This window comes from Dictyostelium purpureum (genome assembly GCF_000190715.1).
Source record: "Dictyostelium purpureum unplaced genomic scaffold DICPUscaffold_91, whole genome shotgun sequence".
NCBI classification, from domain to species: Eukaryota; Evosea; class Eumycetozoa; order Dictyosteliales; family Dictyosteliaceae; genus Dictyostelium; species Dictyostelium purpureum.
In genome coordinates this window covers 8,487-30,659 of record NW_003519428.1, presented here as the reverse complement: position 1 = coordinate 30,659, position 22,173 = coordinate 8,487, and the positions used below count along the sequence as shown (strand labels likewise).

General features: G+C 24.9%; 11 protein-coding genes across 11 annotated transcripts; 9 read left to right on the top strand and 2 right to left on the bottom strand.

Moving 5' to 3' along the window:
- Positions 1-953: 953 nt before the first annotated feature.
- On the top strand, positions 954-2,200 carry DICPUDRAFT_91859 (uncharacterized protein). Its single transcript, XM_003287135.1, has 3 exons — positions 954-1,353; positions 1,426-1,681; positions 1,767-2,200. The coding sequence occupies exons 1-3, from the start codon at positions 1,108-1,110 to the stop codon at positions 2,129-2,131; spliced, it is 867 nt and encodes a 288-aa protein (XP_003287183.1). The 5' UTR covers positions 954-1,107; the 3' UTR covers positions 2,132-2,200.
- Positions 2,201-2,241: 41 nt separating this feature from the next.
- DICPUDRAFT_97622 (uncharacterized protein) lies at positions 2,242-2,762 on the bottom strand (the record flags this gene model as incomplete). The annotated part of the gene is made up of 1 exon (XM_003287115.1): positions 2,242-2,762. One exon carries the CDS (start codon positions 2,760-2,762, stop codon positions 2,358-2,360), a length of 405 nt encoding a protein of 134 aa, XP_003287163.1. The 3' UTR covers positions 2,242-2,357.
- An 853-nt stretch (positions 2,763-3,615) lies between these two features.
- On the top strand, positions 3,616-4,751 carry DICPUDRAFT_78032 (uncharacterized protein; the record flags this gene model as incomplete). Its single annotated transcript, XM_003287134.1, has 3 exons — positions 3,616-3,871; positions 3,936-4,155; positions 4,250-4,751. The coding sequence occupies 3 exons, from the start codon at positions 3,616-3,618 to the stop codon at positions 4,749-4,751; spliced, it is 978 nt and encodes a 325-aa protein (XP_003287182.1).
- A 743-nt stretch (positions 4,752-5,494) lies between these two features.
- On the top strand, positions 5,495-5,931 carry DICPUDRAFT_78031 (uncharacterized protein; the record flags this gene model as incomplete). Its single annotated transcript, XM_003287133.1, has 2 exons — positions 5,495-5,808; positions 5,877-5,931. The coding sequence occupies 2 exons, from the start codon at positions 5,495-5,497 to the stop codon at positions 5,929-5,931; spliced, it is 369 nt and encodes a 122-aa protein (XP_003287181.1).
- An 87-nt stretch (positions 5,932-6,018) lies between these two features.
- On the bottom strand, positions 6,019-7,794 carry DICPUDRAFT_78030 (uncharacterized protein; the record flags this gene model as incomplete). Its single annotated transcript, XM_003287114.1, has 1 exon — positions 6,019-7,794. One exon carries the CDS (start codon positions 7,792-7,794, stop codon positions 6,019-6,021), a length of 1,776 nt encoding a protein of 591 aa, XP_003287162.1.
- A 1,296-nt stretch (positions 7,795-9,090) lies between these two features.
- DICPUDRAFT_151241 (uncharacterized protein) lies at positions 9,091-10,540 on the top strand (the record flags this gene model as incomplete). Its single annotated transcript, XM_003287132.1, has 2 exons — positions 9,091-9,503; positions 9,589-10,540. 2 exons carry the CDS (start codon positions 9,091-9,093, stop codon positions 10,538-10,540), a joined length of 1,365 nt encoding a protein of 454 aa, XP_003287180.1.
- A 152-nt stretch (positions 10,541-10,692) lies between these two features.
- DICPUDRAFT_32093 (uncharacterized protein) lies at positions 10,693-12,039 on the top strand (the record flags this gene model as incomplete). The annotated part of the gene is made up of 1 exon (XM_003287131.1): positions 10,693-12,039. The coding sequence occupies one exon, from the start codon at positions 10,693-10,695 to the stop codon at positions 12,037-12,039; it is 1,347 nt and encodes a 448-aa protein (XP_003287179.1).
- Positions 12,040-12,278: 239 nt separating this feature from the next.
- Positions 12,279-12,946, top strand: DICPUDRAFT_97620 (uncharacterized protein; the record flags this gene model as incomplete). The annotated part of the gene is made up of 1 exon (XM_003287130.1): positions 12,279-12,946. One exon carries the CDS (start codon positions 12,279-12,281, stop codon positions 12,723-12,725), a length of 447 nt encoding a protein of 148 aa, XP_003287178.1. The 3' UTR covers positions 12,726-12,946.
- A 389-nt stretch (positions 12,947-13,335) lies between these two features.
- DICPUDRAFT_91858 (uncharacterized protein) lies at positions 13,336-13,910 on the top strand. Its single transcript, XM_003287129.1, has one exon. It carries the CDS (start codon positions 13,391-13,393, stop codon positions 13,787-13,789), a length of 399 nt encoding a protein of 132 aa, XP_003287177.1. The 5' UTR covers positions 13,336-13,390; the 3' UTR covers positions 13,790-13,910.
- A 765-nt stretch (positions 13,911-14,675) lies between these two features.
- On the top strand, positions 14,676-18,211 carry DICPUDRAFT_151237 (uncharacterized protein; the record flags this gene model as incomplete). Its single annotated transcript, XM_003287128.1, has 2 exons — positions 14,676-15,524; positions 15,599-18,211. 2 exons carry the CDS (start codon positions 14,676-14,678, stop codon positions 18,209-18,211), a joined length of 3,462 nt encoding a protein of 1,153 aa, XP_003287176.1.
- A 337-nt stretch (positions 18,212-18,548) lies between these two features.
- DICPUDRAFT_151236 (uncharacterized protein) lies at positions 18,549-19,325 on the top strand (the record flags this gene model as incomplete). The annotated part of the gene is made up of 1 exon (XM_003287127.1): positions 18,549-19,325. One exon carries the CDS (start codon positions 18,549-18,551, stop codon positions 19,323-19,325), a length of 777 nt encoding a protein of 258 aa, XP_003287175.1.
- Positions 19,326-22,173: the final 2,848 nt, after the last annotated feature.

The following is a 22,173-nucleotide window of genomic DNA, read 5'->3' as shown; positions in this document are numbered from 1 at the left end:
TTGAATAATTATAATAATGATGTTATTAATAATACATCTTGCAAAAATAGTTTTTTTTCTGTTTGTATGGATTTATTTATACCTCACATACATCTAAACTAACGCATATACATTTTCATTTATTATCGAAATTTTTTTTTGTCTATTTTTATCATTACAATAACTTTTTATAAGGTGTTTTTTTTTAATAATAACAATCACTTGTAATAATAATATTAATAACAACATCACGATAGGAATTGGTTTTTTTTTTTTTAATTTTGATGTTAATTTATTTTTATTTTCTTTTGTTGTTTGTTCGTTTGATCTTTTGATCTATTGTTTATATAAATGGTAAACACACAAGAAATTGAGTTTTTCTTTTTTTTGAAATAGAAAATTATAATTAATAAAAAAATATTTATTTGGAATAGTTGCATTTGTGTTTGTGTGTGTGTTTATTGTGTTTATTGTGTTTATTGTATGTGTTTATTGTGTTTATTGTATGTGTTTATTGTGTTTGTTTTGTGTTTCATTTTTTTCCCTTTGTTTTTTTTTTTAAGTGTCTTTATAACTTAATTTTTTTCTGTGATAAAAATAAATGCACTCTTATAACCCCCTCCCCATCTTTGTTCAAAAAGAAATATTAACACACTTATTTCTATAATTAATTTTTTAAAATTTTTTTTTTATGGGTGCACATTGTGTTTTTGGGTGTGTGTATCAACTGAATATTAAATTAATGTATATAGTGATGATAGAACACAATTGTTTCACACAACAAAGAGGCGGTGAATAATAATTTACCGTGTATTTTTGTTATTGTTTTTTTTTTTTTTTTTACTTTTATTATTATAATATATTATTTATTTTATTTATTTTTTAATTTTTATTTAATTATTTTTAATTTAATCAAAAGTATAAAAACTCATCTATAATTTTTTTATTTTTTCATTATTATATATTCGCATATTATAATCCTTACGGGTTCTTTTTTTGCATTTCATTCATTTTATTAATTTTTTATAATATTTATACTTTTTATAATATTTATATTTTATAATTTAAAATATTTTATAATTTCTTAAAAAAAAAAAAAAAAAAAAAAAAAAAAAAAAAAAAAAAAAAATGAAACACCAACACCAACATCATCACCATCATCACCAACACCAACAACAAAATTTATTTGAATTGGAAAGAAGATTTACCGTTCATCGTCGTCATCGTCTATCATATTTAGAAAGATACTCTTTTAACTTTACTCCTCCAGAATACCTTGTATTCTGTGGTGTTTTTGGTCGTGTATTTAGAATGTTCTTTAGAAGACTCCAAAGAAACTCTCTAGTAAAATTCACAAGACCCTCCATTGTAATCGTAAGTTATTACTATTTTAATAAATTTATCATTACTCCCATTATATATTTACTAATACTTTAAATACTATAGTTTTTAAATTATCTATGGGGATATATGCCTGCTACACAGTTAAGCAAAGATTACTCTGTTCCTCTAGGCCATTTTATGACAATATTCCATAGGGTTTTGGATAGCAAAGCTGCATTTGAAAGCGAAAATGTACCAGGTAGAAGAGTAAATGGTATTTTAAATACTGAAAACTGCTCCAGTTTATTGCTACTCAACTTATTTGTTCCAGTAGATGATCAAAAAGATTTTGTTAGAAATAACCCATTGTTCTTTAGTGGTATGTTTTAATATATTATATAAACCAATGATAATTTATTACAATAACTAATTCTTTATTTTTTTGTTTTTTTTATTAATTTTAGAAATGTACAAAAAGAATGGTATTACCATTCAATTAACCTTACTTGATAACAAACTTGTATCAATTGATGGTTTTAATTTCGGTAGTGGAGATAATTTCGAATTCGCTGGTGTTAAAAATCCTCCAAAGAACCTAACAGTACGTGAAGTCAACATTCTATTCAATGAAGAGACACTCAATTCAAAGTTAAGAAACTTCAGAATCCATACACAATCTGGCCACTCTGTCGTTGATATTCTATTACATGTCTCCAGATTTTCTATTTTAGGAAACGGATCTTATAGAAATGACCCAGATGATATTCTTAAAATCTTCCAAATTTTGTTTTATCTTTCAAAATTATTCCTTTCAGATAACCATTGTTAAAAATAAATTATAAAAAAAAAAAAAAAAAAAAAAAATTCATTTCAATTATTTTTAAATAAATCAATAAATAAATCAATAAATCAATAAAAAATATATATTTTAAAAACTTTACTTTTTTAAAAACATTTAACTTTATTTATTTTTTTTTATTTATATTTATTTATATTTATTTATATTTATTTTAAATAAAGTTGGTAATAATTTGACCTATTTGGTCCTTGAAAGGTTATTGTTCAGCTGATTTTGCTTGTGAAACTTTATCTACTACTTTAAGCTTGTGAATATTAGATGTCCACATCTTTTCTCTAATATCACGAGAGAGAATAATGCATCCTTCTGAGGCAGACTTATCACCCTTTGAATTATCACCATGAATTTGAAAACTATCACGACCCTCCATATTATTTTCAGGAGAAGGAGTAAGATCCATTGCATATGCCCCTGTTTTATCACTTTTACGTGGCTCATTCATTGTGTAGGTACCCCTTGGAAGTGGACCTTTGCTTTTGACACCTTGAGAATCTGCTTTGTTAATATGTGTTCCATTTCCTGAATATCCTGTAGCTACATGTTTGTTTGATGAGTCGTATAATTTCCCAGTTGATTGTTCATATGTCCATTCTTGATCCATTTTATATAAGATACCAATATTTTAAAAAAAAAATTTATATTATTAATAATGAAAATTACAATTGTAATTAATATTTATATTAAAAAAAAAATTAAGTTAAAAATTTAACACTTTAGGGGTTAATTTTAAAAAACTTAAAAAAAAAAAAAAAAAAAAAAAAAAGTAAAAAAAGGGGGATTTACAATTTCTACAAATATAGTAGTAAGCAATCTAAGTGTTTTTTACATTAATTAATTTGATAATATAATAAAATTTAATTTTTTCATTTATTTTTTTAATAAAATAATTTAAGGATTTTTTATTAAATATATTGATAGGGAAAATTGAAAAGTTAAATGTCCAGCTAGAAAGCAAGTCTCAATTATTTAAAGGAAAAGAAGGTGAAATTAAAGAAAAGGATGAAGCAATTGATGACGGTAACATGAATATCAAACAAAAAATTAAATATTTATTGAAAAAGAGAAGGAATATTTTAACTTGAACAAATTAAAGATTTAGCAATTTTTTAATTGATTTTACTCAATTTTTTAAAAAAAAAAAAAAAATTTTAAAAAAAATATTTGAAAATTTTCAATTAAAAAAAAATGCACAAAAATTTTTGCACATCATAATTAATTTTCACCTATTTATTTAATAATTAGGAATGTGTTCTATATTTTTAGGTTTGGGATTTTCAAAATACCATGTTTAAGGATTTTTTGTCTTTTCAAACCCGATTTTTTTAATTAAAGCAACATTTTTTTTACTCAAAAAAAAAAGTGTTGAAAATTGAACACAAATTTTTTTTATTTAAAAACCATTACCATTTCATTTAAAGAAAAAGGAAAAAGAAAATACATTGCTATATAAAACAATGAAATTAGAATTATCACTATTATTATTACTATCTACAATTTTATATTACTGTGCTGGTGTTATTGTTACATCCTCATCACCAGGTGCTATCGACTCTGATCAAATAAATACTGAACCAATTGCATCAGTTTATGGTAGTGTATTTAGCAATGGTGCTTCAAATGGTATCCAACCAATAGGCACAACTTGTGAAACTTTAAAAGATAATTTAAATGCAGAGTACTATCCATTAATGATTTTAAATTCAACAGCTTGTATGTATTTATTATTATTTTAAATAAATAGTAAATATACTAATAAATATACTGTAAAATTTAGATTTTGCAAGACAAATAAATAGCAATGCTTTAAATCTTGCTGTTGTTACAAGTCAAGGTGTATATCCGCTTGAAATCCAACCAAATCTAATTAAACTAGTTGCATTATATAATATACAATCTGAACTCTCATATGATGATACTATTGGCGAAGCTGGATCATTTATTTTTGTTGATAAAAACGGTAACATTATTATTTATGATATTTTCAAAGACATCGTGTAAGTTTACAGTTTAACTATATAAAATAATAGTCCATTGATGAACTCACCTATTAACCTATTCTAAAAAATTCATAATTTAAAAACAATATAGACAATCAATCGAATTATTATTTGAAATCGAATTTAACACTCCACCATATTATAACTATAACTCTAAGCTTTATTATATTTCAACTTATGATTCATCATCATCACAATCCATTCTTGTCGCCAACCTTGAAGAGTATAGTACCAATTTTTATTCAGTTGACAATCTTAATCTAAAATACTCCATCGATTCAATTCAAACAAGTGGCTACAATAATCAAATAGTTTTATTCGGTTCAAATAAAGTAGATCAAAAATCATATTTATATTTAATGGACCCATACGGTGGTACATATCAATTTTTAGGTTCTAAAGATTTTAATACTACAATGATAACTGGTTTAAATCCACAATATATTTTATTCGAGAATCAAGAGGGTACCTTAACCGAATTATTAAATTTACAAACACAAAAATCACAAACATATGAAAATACTTGCTTTGATATTCATTATATTAATACTTTCTTAACATCTATTATTCCAAAAGATATTTTTACAAATTAAAATATAATAAATAAAAATAAATATTAAATATTTAATATTTATTTCAACTCCACCCAATTGTTTTATTTTTTTATATTTCTATCGAAAATTGTAATTATATTTTAAAAAAATCCTTTTATTTATCATAGGATTTTAAAAGCATTAAATAAATCAATACTTTTAATTATTAATACAGTTTTTTATATTGTGATTTTTATTACATATTATAAAACATTTTTTAAAATATAAAATTCATATGGAAAACATATTTGGTAACAACCCCAAAATCAATTTAAAAAATTGAAAATGAAATTGATTAAATTTCATAAATGCAAAACAAAAACAAAAAAAAAAAAAAAAAAAAAAAAAAACTGTTCGAATAATAATATTTAATAGATAAAAAAATAAAATTTTTTACAAAAAAAAAGGGGTAAAAATTTGGCCCACTAACACCCACTTCCAAATAAAATTTTTTATTTTTTTTTTCAAAAAATACACATACAGCCATAATAATAGTATAAAATAATATAATTAATAAATATAATATATTTATATTAATAAAATTAATAAAAAAAAAAAAAAAAAAACACAAAAATGCTACAACTGTTATCATTTACAATAATTTAACTTTTTTTTAAATTACCTTAAATAATAATAATTGATTGTAATAATAATATAAAAAAAAAATTAATTATATTTTTAAATTATTTTTTCGTTTTTATTACAAATAAAATAATATTAACCCTATTAATAAAAATTGTAAAATGGATAAATTTTTGTATGATCCTAATAATAACCAAACCAATATGAACAACAATAATAATAATAATAATAATAACAATAAAAATAGTGATAATGACAGTAATTTATTTATTAACAACCAAAATGAAAGTAAATTAGTTTTTTTAATAAACAACACCAATGATGATCCAATTTTTTCAAATGAATTTACAAAAAAAAATACACTAGATCTCGATCAATTGTTGGATATTGATGATACCGAAGTAGATACAACCAATGTGGAGTACCTTAGAATATTAGAAATATTAAAAGGTGAAACAAATAGTGAAAAAAATATGTAAGTGAAAACTATTAATAAAAAAAAATAAAAAAAATAAATACTGACCATATTTTTTTTTTTTATAGTTTTAACGAAAATATGGATACTAGGGATGGAAATTTAGGTATAAATAAAAAATAAATAAAAATAAAAAATAAAATAAAAATTCTTTATCTAAAAGATTTATTTAATTAAATTTTAAATATATTTTATTTGTAGTTTAGAAATTTATTTGCTATTGACTAAAAAATCAATTAATAATTTTTTGTTTGAATTGTCAATGTTATTGGATGGAATATTTTTGCTAATGGTTCTATTATTATTATTATTATTATTATTATTATTATTATTATTATTATTATTATTATAATGGACAACACTACTATCAATATTACTGCCTGGAATAGTATAACCGAAAATACTGGCATTTCTACTGATATTTAAATTGACTTCCTTGGAAAGCTTTGACATATTTGTTATATCAATATTTGTTTTATAGATATTGGAATATGGATTAAAGTTTGGATTGTAGGATAAATTGTAATTATTATTATTATTAAGATTATTATTCATATTATTATTATTATTATTATTCATACTATTATTTTTATTGTTGTTGTTCTTATTATTATTCATAATATTATTAATCATATTATTATTATTATTATTATTATTATTATTATTATTATTAACTTTTATATTATGAGTGGTATTATTGAATGAATAATTACAGTTATTATTATTAATTCTACTATTACCGATAATATTATTTTTATTAACAATATTATCTTGATTGGAGAAATGACTAAATGGTGCAGCTCTATTATAAGTTCTATAATGGACAAAATCCTCTAAAACAGTGGTATGTTTGTTATTGTTATTATAGATATTAACATTGTTAAATAAACAAACATTGTTGTTAGATTGAATTGGAGTTTGGGTTTGGGTTTGGACTTGGATTGGAGTTGTTGGAGTTGGAGTTGGAGTTTGGATTGGAGCTGGAACTGGGGTTTGAGTTGGTGATGGTGTTTTTTCTGATTTTTTTGTTTTTTTTCTTATTTGAGTTTTTTTAGGAGTATCGGTAGCTCTAGTTATATTTTTCTTTTTTGTAACAGAAGAGGGGGTGATAGTGATAGCAGTAGTTCCATCTTTATTATAAAAAGTTCTAGTTCCATCTTTATTTCTTTTCTCATTAAGAAGGAAGTCCAAAGAAAAGGTTTGTTGAGCATTATTTCTTCTTTGGCTTAAAAGATTTCTCTTTTTGGATTCTGTGAGGTTGTTAACAGTGTAAACTCTATAGTCAAAAGTTTTAATACGTTTTGGTATATATTGACCTTCTACCACTATAATCTCACCATTGTTAATATCGTATTCTTCTTCATAGAAACGATAGGAATCACCAATATGACGGTTTGGATCGTAAAACATATTATGCATGATACCATTTCTAAAGAATACATGTGATGCTTTCTTGCTGTGTCTCTTAGAGTTGAACCATATTTTGATCTTTTCTTTGGCAACACCATAGATTAATGAAAAGTATTCAATGTTCTCTTCAGTGGGATATGGGAAATTGTTGAAGAAATAGTTTAACTCTTTGGTGGTTTTAGAAAACTTTGAGATAAAGTAATCTTTGTAGGATGTGTTGTTAGATTTCTTTAAGTTTTCCCTCTTGTGCTTGTACCATGTGACGACTTGATCGACGGTCATTTCTAATTGGTAGGCGATGATCTCTTTCTCGATGGAGTCTGGGAATGGGTTTTTACGGAAGCAATACTCCAACTCTTTTTTAAACTGTCTAGTTTTCTTGGATCTGGTCTTTTTGACCTTGATTTTTGGAGGTTCGTTAGCATTTACAGCATTTACAGCACCTACAGCATTTACAGCATCTACAGGTTTTACAGGATTTTCAGCATTAGCATTAGCAACACCATTGGCGGTCTTGGTAGCATTTACAGCACTGGTAGCATTGACCTTCTTTGCTTTTACATTCTTTTTAACCATTTTTTTTTTTTTTTAAATTATTTTTTTCTAAAAATATATTTATTTAATTATTGATACACTGCAAAAGAGAAAATGAGAATGAAAAAATGAAAATGAAAAAAATGAAAATTAAAAAAAAAATTTTTGAAAAAAATAAATTTGTGGTTAATAAAAGAAATTTGGATCTGATAATTTTTTTTTTTTTTTTTTCTATTATACTTACAGTTATAAATATTTATTTATCTGTTAATGTTAACAAGTTTACTAGTACTTAGATACACCGAAATAAAATATAGTATTTTTTTTTTTTATTTATGTTGGAAAAAAAAAAAATTTTAAAAAAAAAAAAAAAATTTTTAAAAAAAAAAAAAAAAAAATTTAAAAAAAAAAAAATTTTCGTAGATTTTTGGGGAGGGAATTCAAAAACATTTTTTTTTTTTCCATTTTTTTAATAAACCCCCCAAACCTTTTTGATGCAATATTTCCCCCCCGAATTTAATTTATGGAGATAAAAAAAAATTTTTGATTTTTTAAAAAAAAAATTTTAAATTTTTTTTTAATTATAATTTTTTTATTTAAAATGGTGGGCTGAGTTTGAAATGGGTTGACCAAAAAAAAGGCAAATTAGGATTTTTTGCAATTTGGCGTTTTTTTTTTTCATTAAAAAGGGGCGAGAAAAAATTTTTTTTTTAAAGGACAAGGGAACTTAAAAAAAAAAAATCAAAAAAAAAAAAATTTTAATGGGGGGTTTCAAAAAAAAGCAAAAAACCAAACCAAAGTGCAAAACCCAAAAGAAAAAAAAAAAACAATTTTTGGGCAAAAGAAAAAAAAAAAAAAAAAAATTTCGGTATTCCAAAAAAATAAAAAAAAAAAAATTTTCGTTTATTTTAAAAGAAACAAATAAAATTAGGGAACCGCGTTTCTCTTTTTATGGTTAATTTTTTGAAGAAAAAGAGCAGTTTTTAAAATTCAAAAAAGAATTAAAAATTTAAAATTTTTCTCCCAAACCCCTGGGTTTTTTTTTTTTTTTTTTTTTTTTTTTTTTTTTTTTTTTTTTTTTTTTTTGGGGCCCATAGTTTGTTTTTTTTTTTTTGGGGCTTTTCCAAAGATTTCATTTTCAACAAACAACCAACCAACAATCTTTTATTTTTTTCTCTTAATTTTTTTTAGATATTTATTTTTGTTCTAAATTTTTTTTTTTTAATTTTTTTTTTTTTTTTTTTTTTTTTGTGCCCATAATTTGTTTTTTTTTTTTTTTCCTCGCGTGCTCCATCTAAATTTTGTTAATAGCAGAAAAATTAAATAAAATAAATCAAAATGGCAACAAGTTGCGGTGCTGGTGAAATTGTAAATAATTTTTGTTCATCTATTGAGGGAAATGTGTTGAGAAAAGGTTCAGAAGAATACAAAGCATCACTTTTAAATCGTTGGAATTTAGATGTTCAAAATGCACCACTCTTGATAGTGTTCCCAAAAAATATAAATGATGTTGTTAAAGCTGTAAATTTTTCAAGAGAGTGTGAATTGGATTTAGCAGTTAAATCGGGTGGCCATGGTATCTCATCTGCATGTGTTAATGGTTTATTAATTGATTTTTCAAAAATGAAAAATATTAAAGTAGACCCAGATACTAAAACTGTTAGAATTGAAGCTGGTTGTACTCTTGGAAATTTAGATGACGAAACTTCAAAGTTTGGATTACATATTCCATCAGGCCATGTTTCACACACGTAAAATATCATTTTATATTATTATAATTTATAATTGGGTTTTTAAAAAAAATATATATTTATTTAATTTTTGTTTTATAAATAGTGGTTTAGCAGGTTTAACATTAGGTGGTGGCATTGGTCATTTGTCTAGAAGTCTTGGCTTAACATCAGATAGTTTGTTAGAGATTACAATGGTAGATTATAAAGGTGATATATTGGTTGTAAATGAAGAAACCAATCCAGAGTTACTTTATGGCATGAGAGGTGCTGGTAGTAATTATGGTGTTGTTACTGAATTTGTATTTAAATTGCATCCAGTTTCCAATGTTTATTTAGGCACATTTGTATATAAGCACGATAATTGCAAAGACGCTTTGGTAAAGTTGGGTGAGCTTGCATCGGATCCAAGCACACCAAATGAATTGTCATGCGCTATTTCGATCACACCAGAGGGTGTTGCAGTAATGGCAATTTACAACGGTACAGAAGAGAATGGCAAAGAGATTATTGAAAAGATATCCACATTTGGTTCACCCTTTGTCAGCAGAATTAACATGATCCCATATGTCATGCTCCAAAAGGTTATTGACGACAAAGTACCACACGGTCTAAAGTACTATCAACGTGGACCATTCATTAAAGATTCGCTTAATAAAGAGATTGTTGACATCATCATCGACTCGTACAATAGCCACCCAACCAAATCAGGAGCTATTCTCTTGACACATTTAGGCGGTAAAGTAAGAGAGACACCAAAGGACTTTTCTTCATTTGCACACAGAGAGGCCGAATACCAAATCATCCTTCTTTCCATCATTCCATCAGATGACACCAAGCAAGCTATTCGTCAATGGACCGTCGACACACATACAAAGCTATCTAAATACTGTTTCGGTGATTATTCTAATACTACAGATGGTTCACAACCAATGACTCTTGTTTATGGACATTGCTATGACAAATTGGTAGAATTGAAAAATAAATATGACCCCACCAACTTTTTCCATAATAATGCTAATATCAAACCAAGTTTAGATGCTAGTAATAATATGTAAAAAATGTTAATAATGCATCCTTTTTTGTAAAACTAAAAAGAAAAATAATAAATTATTTTAAAATTTTAAATTAATTTTTTTTTTTGAAAAAATTAAAATTTAATTTTAACACAATTTTTTTTTTTTTTAATTTTTAATTATTTTCATTCAATATGCAAGATATTGGGGAGGGGGTTATTAGTGCATTTCAGGTATCAATTGAAGGTGTTGTCCAAAGAAGAGGCTCAGAAGAATACGGTGCATCTCTATTAAATCGTTGGAATTTAGATGTACAGAATACACCAATCTTAATAGTATATCCAAAAAATATTAACGATGTTGTAAAGGCGGTAAATTTTTCAAGGGGCTATGGATTGGACTTTGCAATTAAAGCGGGTGGTCATGGTACAACGTCTGCATGTAAAGATGGTTTGCTAATAGATTTTTCAAGTATGAAAAAGATTGTTGTTGACCCAGATAAAAGAACTGCTACTGTAGAGGCTGGGTGCTTACTTGGTGAGCTGGATTTAGAGACTTCAAGATTTGGTTTGCAGGTTCCATCTGGACATGTCTCTCATACTGGTGTTGCGGGTTTAACTTTGGGTGGTGGTTTGGGACACTTATCAAGAAGCTTTGGTCTAACTGTAGATAGTTTGTTACAAGTTACCATTGTAAACTATAAAGGCGAGGTGATGACGGTCAACAATGAAACAAATTCAGACTTATTTTTTGGAATAAAAGGTGCTGGTTCAAATTATGGTGTGGTAATAGAGTTTATTTTTCAACTACACCCAGTTCCAAATATATTTCTAGGCACATTCATTTATCCATTGGATGGTTGCAAAGAGGTTTTAGTCAAATTGGGTGAAATAGATAGAGATCCCCAAACACCATGGGAGCTATCGTGTGAAATATCAATAACATCAGAGAACATTGTAATTTTAGCAATTTATAATGGCAAAGAAGAGGATGGTAGACCTTTGGTTGAAGAGATATCGAAAATAGGTGCGCCGATAGTCAGCAAAATGGAAAATATCAAATATGTAGATTTACAGAAACTAATGAATAGTAAAGTGCCTCCAGGAAAATACTATCAAAGAGGACCATTTTTAAAGCACTCCTTAAATAGCGAAGCCGTTGATATCTTATTAGAAGCCATCAGCGACCATCCAACTAAAACTGGTACTTTATTATTAATCCACTTGGGTGGAGCAGTCACAAACCACCCACTCAAAGATACATCATCATTTCCATACAGAAACGCCAAATATCAATTAATTATATTTTCAAAAATAGTATCAGAAGACTCAAGAGAATTAATTCGTCAATGGACTTTCAATACTCACTCAAAATTATCAAACAAATATTGTTATGGTGATTATTCAAATACAACAGATGGTTCACAACATATTTCAATAATCTATGATCATTGTTATGATAAACTATTGGACTTAAAAAATAAATATGACCCAACAAATTTTTTTCATAATAATGTAAATATAAAGCCAACCTTTATATAGTAAGTAAATATAAAAAAAAAAATAAAAAAATAAAAAAAGATAAATTCAAATAAAAAAAAAATAAAAAAAAAAATAAAAAAAATAAGAAATTTTAATAAAAAATTAAATTATTTTTTTTATTATTTTTTTCCTACACCTAATTATTTTAAAATTTAATTAAAATTTTTTTTTTATTATTCATATAAATAGAAGTGTTTTTGGTTTTTTTAGTTTTATTAATAAAAACTATACTTATAGAAATGGTAAAAGATAATCAAGATAGAGAAACTGCTTTTAGAGTCAGAAATTTAAAAGATCAAATTAAAAGAAATAATGAAGAGTTTATACAAAATCAAAAGCAACAACAAGCAAAGACTGAACATAAAAATGCAAGTGGTGGTAATACAAATTCATATGAAAAAGTAGGTGGCAATTCATTTCATTCAAAAGATCAAAATACATATAAACCACGTGAAAGTTTTTCAGATTATTTCAAGCAAAAGAATATAGAGTTTGATTTAAAGAGTGGCGAAGCCAATCCACCCAAATTAAATGTATCAGAGTTTTATAAAGGTTTTGTTAGATTCAATTCATATGCATGGGGTATTGCTGCATCATTTGGTTTGGTTTGTTTTATTTCATATAAATTGATAGATAAAGCTTCAAAATTTGCATCTTCAAATAAAGAACAAGAACAAAAACAATAATTCAACAAAAAAATTAAAATAAAAAAAATAAAATAAAATAAATTCAACTTTCAAAAAAAAGTAATAATAAATTATAATTGTATATATGGACACAATAATGGCAATAGTATATAAATAGTTTTTTGTAAATAACAACATGGTAATGATAATAGGACCCCTTTCTTATAAATAAAGTATATCTCAATAAAATTTAATATTATTTTTCTTTATGTTTTACCTTATTTATCATATATTATTTTCTCATAACCCCATTACGTTTTTTTTAATTATTATTATTATTTTTTTTTTTTGTAAATAAAAATATTTTAATGCCATTTTTGTGCATATCTGTAAAAAAAACAAAAAAATATATTGTTTTTTTAATTTATTTAATTTTTTTTCAAATAATTTAGTGTGGGTTAATCTACAAAAATTTTTGTTTTTCATTTTGATTTTACATTGAATTTAAAAATATAATAAATAATTTTTTTAATAATTACTATTTTTTAATAAATAAATAAATTCATTATTTAATTTAAATTTAATTTTTTTAATTTATTTTTTTTTTGTTAAATTGGTGTATAAATAATAATTTTTTTTTTTTATTCATATCAATAATCATAATCATAATATTAACTCAATAAATAAATATTAAAAAACATATATATAAATAATTAAATAATAAAATGGATAACTGGGAAAAAGATAAAGAAAAAATTATGAATACTGCCAAAAATGCCAAAGAAACTGTTACCTCTGGAATTAAGAATGCCAAAGAGAATATAGGATCTGTTGCTTCCGGTATTAATGCTTCCAAAGAAAACATCTCATCAAATCTCAAAGATGCCAAGAGTACTCTCAATGATGCTAAATCTAACCTTGGTTCTAACTATCAAAACATGAAGTCAAATCTCAACAGCAATATAAATGCACAAAGAGCCATGCAAAAATCCTCTGGTAACGGTTGGCTTTTGGGTATCGCTGTTCTCTCTATTGCTGGCTATTTCGGTTGGAAGCAATATCAAAAGAAACAAGACCAAAAATTACTTTGGAACAATAAAAGACAACAAAAAGATGTTAAATAAAATAATAAAATAAAACAAAAAAACTTTATTAATAAATATAAAAAAAACAAAAACAAAAAAAATGGATAAATAAAGAATATATTAAACTAAATTTTGCATTAAAATTAACATTTTATATTATTTTCTAATTTAAAACTAACTGATATAATCTATTTTTTTTATTTAATAAAAAAGAAATTAGTAATATATTACTAATATAACATTAAACATTATATCAAAATATATCTATTATATATTTGTTATAATGGTTTAATAGGTACCCTTTTTTACATTTAAATCAGGATTAATAGCAGGGCCATTACCATAGTCACCAGCAAAATCGTATCAAGAATACAGTTGAATATGAAAAAACATAGCATTTTTTTTTTTTTGAATGATATTTAATAAATATTAATATTTATTATAATTATCATTTAGTTTTTATATTTATAAAATAATTAAATTTGTAATTGTTTTATTTTTAGGTATAATGTTTAGATTTATTTAAATATAGATTTGGCAGTTATATAATATTTAAATTTATTAATAAAAACAAACAAAATTAAAATTTATAAAAAAAAAAAATAATAAAAATTGAAAATATAGGTAGATATATATTACATACTTTAAAGTATAAATGATAACCAGTGAAACGAAAGAATCATGGTTTTGATTTCTTTTTTTGAAAATTTTTTTTTTTCAAAATAAATAAAATATTTTTTTTTAATTTTTATTTTTTATTTATTTTTTTTAATATTGCATGATTTTTATTTTTTTTATTTTTTTTTTTTATTTTATTTTTTTAATTTTTTATAATTATTTATATATATTTATTTATTTTATTTATTTAAAACCATTTTTCTTCTTTTTATTTTATATTAATAAAATATAATTCTTTGAAAATAAAATGAATAAAGAAGAAATTGGAAAATTTTTGATAGGTAAAGGGTATTATCTAACAGCGTTAGAGTTTTATCAAGAGTTAATGGAAGATGATGGCACAGAATTACAATCGTTAAGAAATTATTTTAATAAAGAGATAACAGAATCAAATACAAGCGACCCAGTTCGTTCAGTTAGAGAAAAGAAAAAGAATGAGGGTGGTAATAATAATTTATCAGCATATGAAATGGAATCGTTAAAATCAAAGGATGATAAAATTGCATTGTTAGAATACGAGTTAAGAAAATGTAAAGAAGATTTATATAAAACCAAGTCACATTTAAATACGATCAAAGGCTCAACAACAGCAACATCACACCAAACCCCACCTCCACAATCAATTAATGTTTCATCACCACACTCAATAAATGGAGCAAATGGCAATACTAGTCCGTTGGCAGCAAGCAGCAGTAATGTCTTTTTATCATTGTCAGAAGAGGATAAAGATACACTAAAAGAATTATCCAAGGAAAGAATTAAAGCCCATGAATTAAAGATATTAAATTATTTGGTCAAAGGTTATTTAAAAAAGAATAATTATACACTTACTGCAGTATCAATGTCTGAAGAGATTGAAGATGATATTAATCATTGGTCTGATATTAGTAAAAACAGTGCAGAGCCACCTTCCATTTTAACAATGTACCGTTATTTCTTTGAAAATGGTGACTCAGGTATTCAAGGCGCCTTGTCAAAATCAATGACCGAAATTGCAAAATTAAAAAAAGATATTTTAGAAACAGAAACAAGTTTTAGAGAATCAAAACAAAAAATTCAATTACTTCAAAAAGAAAATAATGAATTATTAAATAAAGTAAGTTATATTGTTCTATTTAATATTTATATTTTACATACTAATTTTTTTTTAATTTTATTAATTTTTTATAGAACAAAGAGTTTGAAAAGAAAATTGAAGAGTTTAGTAGAAGAGGTTTATTGTCTCCATTAAGATCATCATCAGCAGGAACATCACAAAATGATTTATCAGGTTCAATCCCATCACCAAAATTTGGAGACTTGTCAAATACTACCATTACCAATACCAACAGTACATCAAGCACACCAAATAAATTATTTGACACAAGTGGATTATCGATTATGAGAAAAACTTATAGAAATTTAGTAGAAAAGAGAAGACAAACAGTAGCATTTAGAATTGTATCAAATATGGATGATGAAAGTGAAATATCAGTTAGAATTGCCGAGGAGGTCGATAAAATTCGTACATTAGATTCCGATAATCAAAGTATTGTTAAAATTGTTGCCGATTCATTACCAAACATTGTTCCAGGTGTGTTGATTAACAAGAGAGAAGAGTTGATCCCATTAATTTTAATTGTTATTTCGAATCATCCAGATGAAACCACACGTTTCTCATTAACCAAGTTATTATTCAATCTCATAAAGAAGCCAAACGAAGTTCAAAGACATGTTATAATGAGAGGCTGCATGGCATTAGCATCATTTATTGGTCCACAAAGAACAGAAACTGAAATTCTATCGCAATGTTGGGAACAATTATCCGAAAAGCATCCAGAACGTCGTGTACTAGTAGCAGATTCATGTGGTTGTTTATCTCAATTCGCAAGTGCTGATCTTAGATTAAGTTTAATTTTATCAATTCTTCAACAATTGGGCGAAGATAAGAGCAGTCTTGTAAGAGAATCCGTTGCAAAGAACTTTGCTTTATTGATTAACTTTTTCGATACAAACGACAAGTATAATCAAATTGAGGAATCTTTCAAAAAGTTATTATATGATCAAGAAATTGAAGTCTCCATTGCAACTCGTTTACACTTTTTACCATCACTAGCCAATTGGACAGATTTATTAGAGTCGTTGCATTCAAAATTAGTAGCCTTCATCCTTAATGAAATGCAAACAATTTTAAATAAATACTACAGCCAAAAAGATGAATATAAAATACCAGAACAAGATACTGTCAAATTGGATCATTTATTAAACTGCTTTATGGATTTAACACCAAGAATTTATCAATCAACTATTTCATCATCACCATTTATTTCGGAAAAAGATTCAAACCAAATCGAAAATGAATATAATAAACAAGAGGCATTATATCAATTCCAAATAAATCAAAATAATAATAATAATAATAGTAATAATAATAATAAAAATCAAAACAATAGTAATAATAATAATAACAACAATAATGAAGGTTCTTCAAATAGTAGCAATAGTCATAATAAAAATAATTCTAGTACAGTTATAACAAATTCAGCAATTAGAATTTCAATTTTAGGTCAAAATGAAATGGTTAAATTAAATTCCCAATTTGAAAATTATTTAGTATCAACTGTATCAAATGAAATAACTGGATGGTCTTCATTAGAGTGGATGTCAAATGATTTTATAAATAAGTTTATAAAGATTATATCATGCATTCCAATCAACAATAGTTTGGTTATTACAAGTTTCTCAAAGGCATTAAATTTATTCTGTAAAACATTTGGAACCGTTTTCACAAAGCGTGTTGTAAAGAATGCATTCAACCGTGAATTCCAAAAAGACCCAAGAACTGACAACACTAAAAAATATAGATTACTTTCAATTTATACAACTGGTGCATTACAAACATTAGAGTCCTCCGAATTAACATCTTTCCTCAAAGATTTAATCGTTCAAATTTCAATGGAAGAAAGAGGTTGGTCTAAAAATGATAAGCAATCTCTAGTAAAATGTATAGAGTTACTTTGTGGAAATGTTTTTGACAAAAAGAAAGATGTTGCCGAACTACTTTCAGATCTCACAGCCAATCCATCAAATCAAGTCAGATCAAATATATTAGAAATTTTAAATGCTATTATTCCATCCTTCAAGACGGATCAGATTGCCAACTCTGTTGTACCATCTTTAATCACATTAAGTACTGATCCAGACCGTCAAGTAAGATTCGACTGTTTAGGCACATTATCAATAGCAGTATCATATTTACTCGACGATAGCGTAATTGAAAGAGTAGCATTCTCCATCGATAGAATTTTAGATGATAAAAACCATTTGGTAGAGGTTAAATTTGTAAACTCTATGACTAAAATTATACCAACTGTCAAACCAAGATTCAGAGACTCTTTCATCGTACCAAGAATCATTGAATTGGCTCGTAAAAATAATCTAGATCCTTCAGGTCAACAAAGAAAATCAATGTCTCAAAGTTTATTCGATGCTATTAGAGCATATGTTTCAGTTACAAATGTTCCAAAAGAATTAATTCAAGAACAAATTTTACCAATGCTCAAGTTATTATTAAATGATGATTTAATCAGCTTACACGACCAAACATTTAAATCAATGATTCAATCTTTAATCAACGATTTAGAACAATCATTCAAAGAAGATTTTAAAAATTCAATTAGTAAAAGAAATATTGGTGGTTTTTTAACAGGTAATAATAATAACAGCAATAATTTATTAAATAAAATTGAAGCACCAAATTTAGGTTTACCAAAGTGGAGTTGGAAAAAAGATGGTGGAAAATAACAAATAAATCAATAAAAAAATAATAAATAAAAAGATTTTTTTACGAAAAAAATTAAATTGTAACATTTTGATTGATATTTTTTCAATCTTTTGGCTTTTTTTTAAAAAATTTTCAAAATGGTTTTTATTGGAAAAAAAAAAATATATTTCAATTTAATTTTTTTTAATTTTTTTAATTTTTTAAAAAAAAAAATTCACACACCCAAAATTATTTTTTTTCTCTCCTTTTTTTTTTTTCACTTTATAAAAATAAACACAAATAATTTAATAGTAATAGTAACGGAAGTAATAATAATAATTAACTAAAAAAATAAAAAAAATATAATTTAAATAAATCATGGATTATAGTGATACCAATGATTCTGAAGAAAACGGTTATATAGAAAATAGTAATGATATAGATAGAAATATTAAAGATGATATCAAAATTCTCACCCAAGATGATCATGTAAATACCGCCGGAAATATGGATACCGATGATAGAGAAAATGCCAGCAAACTTAATGAAGAGTATAACCAAAGTGACCAAGATATTGCCCAAGAAGATTATGTCCAAGAAGATGAATATAATCAAGAAGATGATGCCCAAGTTTCTCAAGATCAAAAAGAAGAAAGAGAAAATGGAGGTGAAGAAAATGGAGGTCAAGAGGAGGAGGAAAATGGAAATTTTGTAATTGAAAATGAAAATCAAGAAAATAATGCAATTCCCATAAATTATAACCAAGTGCCAACTTCCAGATTAATTCAAGCCCAAATAAATAATGAAATTGAAAATGCCAATTTAGTAAATTATGTTATTCAATATATCATAGAAAATACAAATAGAATTAATAATAATAATAATAATAATAATAATAATAATAATAATAATAATAATAACACTAACAATAATTATAATAGAAATATTAACAATATGAATAATAATAATAATAATAATAATAATATGAATAATTATAACACTAACAATAATTATAATAGAAATAATAATAGAAATATTAACAATATGAATAATAATAATAATAATAATAATAATCGTAATAGATATAATATAAATAACCAACTTCAAACCTTTCGAAGTTTACACAACGGCCAAGTAGAATCTCATTTCACTTAGAGAATTGGCTTACAAGATGAAGAACTGAAGAACAATATAATATCGATATACAAGTAATATCGTCAAGCAAGATTATCATTACAAGCAGATAAGCTATTAGATCATCAATAATTGAATTCTTATAATACTTAATGATTAAAGAGAATACACATCAGGCATTTGGAGAACTTAAAGCTTTTATATAATGGTCATTATGAAAAGAGACTTAGATTTGATGAGCGTACAAATCACCCCAGGCGACCCAAATTTTATTAGTGTTGATATATATGATACTGAAATTACTCATTATTACAGAGATATAAACAACAACAACAACAACAACAATAATAATAATAATAATAATAATAATAATAATAATAATAATAATAATAATAATAATAATAATAATAATAATAATAATAATAATAATAATAACAATAATGGTAATGGAGATAATAATCGTAATAACAACAGTAATTTAAGAAATACAACAACTACAACCACTAATGATTACAAAAGATTCAAAACCGATAACGATGATGTAAGTTGTTATATCTTTAAATATAGTTTTTATTAAAAATTAACTTTAACACCAAATTTATTTATACCAGCCCCAATATAGTAGCCCAGAATCATCAACACCAGGTACACCTTCTGAAATTGATTCAAAGAAACGTAAACTTAACAAATTTGAAACAAAAGATGAAGAAGAAGAAGAGATTGATGATGAGGAAATTAGTGGCAGCTGCGATATTATTTTGGCAATGGAAAGGAGTAGAAATAACAATAACAATAATAAACCTCCAACCACTACAACTACAACCACTACAACATCAACTGCAAATTATGGCAACAGCAATAATGAAAATAGTGGTATTTTTACCGGCAATAGATCTAATAATTTTTTAAGTAGTATTGATTCAAATTCATCAATTGATATCGGTGACTCCAGTTCTTATACAGAAAGGGAAATCCAATTTTTAAAAAAGTTAAAAAAAACATCAAAAATAGCCGAGGGAAAACAAAAGGAGCTAGAGTTTAGAGTTGAATTACAAAAAACTATAGATAGTTTAAATGAATCATTAACAAAAAGCAACATCGAAAAAGAAGGGAAGATTACAAAACTAAATCAAACAATCCTCAATAATAACATTCAAATTGATCAATTAAAATCAAATTTAGAAGATTATGAAAAATCAAAAATCAATTATGATCAAGCTATAGAAGAAAAAGATCATATTATAGAATCTTCAAAAATAGAGCATCAATTACTTTTGGAGAAAGCAAACCAACTTGAATCAAGATACTCTGAATCTGAAAAAGAAAAGGAAAAATCTCTCTCTGACCATCAAGAAAAAGATTTGAAATACAAAGAATCACTTCAAATCTTACAAGATCAAAACCATAAAATTGGAGATGAAAATCAATCCTATTTAAATAAGATTAAAGAATTGGAAGATAATATCAAAACTTTAAAAGAAAGTATTAATTGCAATAACAATAACAATAACAATAACAATAACAATAACAATAACAATAACAATAACAATAACAATAACAATAATAATAATGGCAATAAAATTACTAGTCCACTTAAAGTTACCATCCCCAACCCTCCTCCAGTTAGCAATAAAAGTATTAGCCCCTTAAAACCCAGTTTATATAATAATACTGTAAATAATAATAACAATACATCAGTTAATAGTAATAATAATAATATGATTTCTAAACCAAATATAAGTAATTATTTACCAAATACAAATATAATTAATAAACCTATTATAAATACTCCACATACTACTCCAACTAAAAGCACTGGCATTCAAATTAGTAAACCCGTTAGACCCCCATCTATAAACCCAAATTCCTTGGTATTCAATCCTCAACCAAAAAATATGAATAATAAGATATGTAATAATAATAATAATAATAATAATAATAATAATAATAATAATAATAGTAATGGTATAAATAACAGTAAATATATATTACCACCATCACCAAAAATTATTTATGAAGATGACGTGGATATCGATTTCGAAATGGATTTCGATATGGGTTTTGATTATCAAGATTATGATATAGATACCACTGTGAAGCTTCCTCCATCACTTTTACAGACACAAATTAAAGTTTGCTTAACCGGTTTTGATCCAAAACAAAAAGAATTAAAAATAGTTACTAAAATTATTGAAGAGTTGGGAGGTATAGTGCAATATGTCGACTTTGATAAAGATATTACACATGTAGTTACAAATCAAGAATCTCCAACAATGAAAACTCTTTCTGGCGTTTTAACCCATAAATGGGTTGTATCATCTCATTGGGTTTACCAATCTAAAAGACACAACATGTTTGTTGAAGAAACAACTTTTGGAAGTATGTATTTAGAGAAGCCATTCTTCAGAAATAAAAGTGTTTATTTATCTAAATCTTTTATTTCTGAACAAATGGATAATGGATCAACAGCAAAAATAATCATTGAAACGGTAAATATTAAAAAAAAAAAATAAAACAATAATAATTTTTACTAATTTTAGATTTTACAATTATAGATAGGCAAGGGTATTATTACAACAAATCCAATCGCAGCCGATTATGTTTTAGTTGCAGAAACTGAGTTTGTTGGGGTAAATGAAACAAAAAGAAAAAAAACTTGGGTGCAATTCTTGAGCTTCATCCCAACACCAAATACTGTTTTTGTTCAAAATAAAAATAAAAATAAAAATACCAATACCAATACCAATACCAATACCAATACCAATACCAATACCAACTCAAATATAAATACAAACTCAAATATATTTTCAAACACATTGAAAAATAAAAACAAATTCACATATTTTTTAAAAAAATAAAATTATTAGAC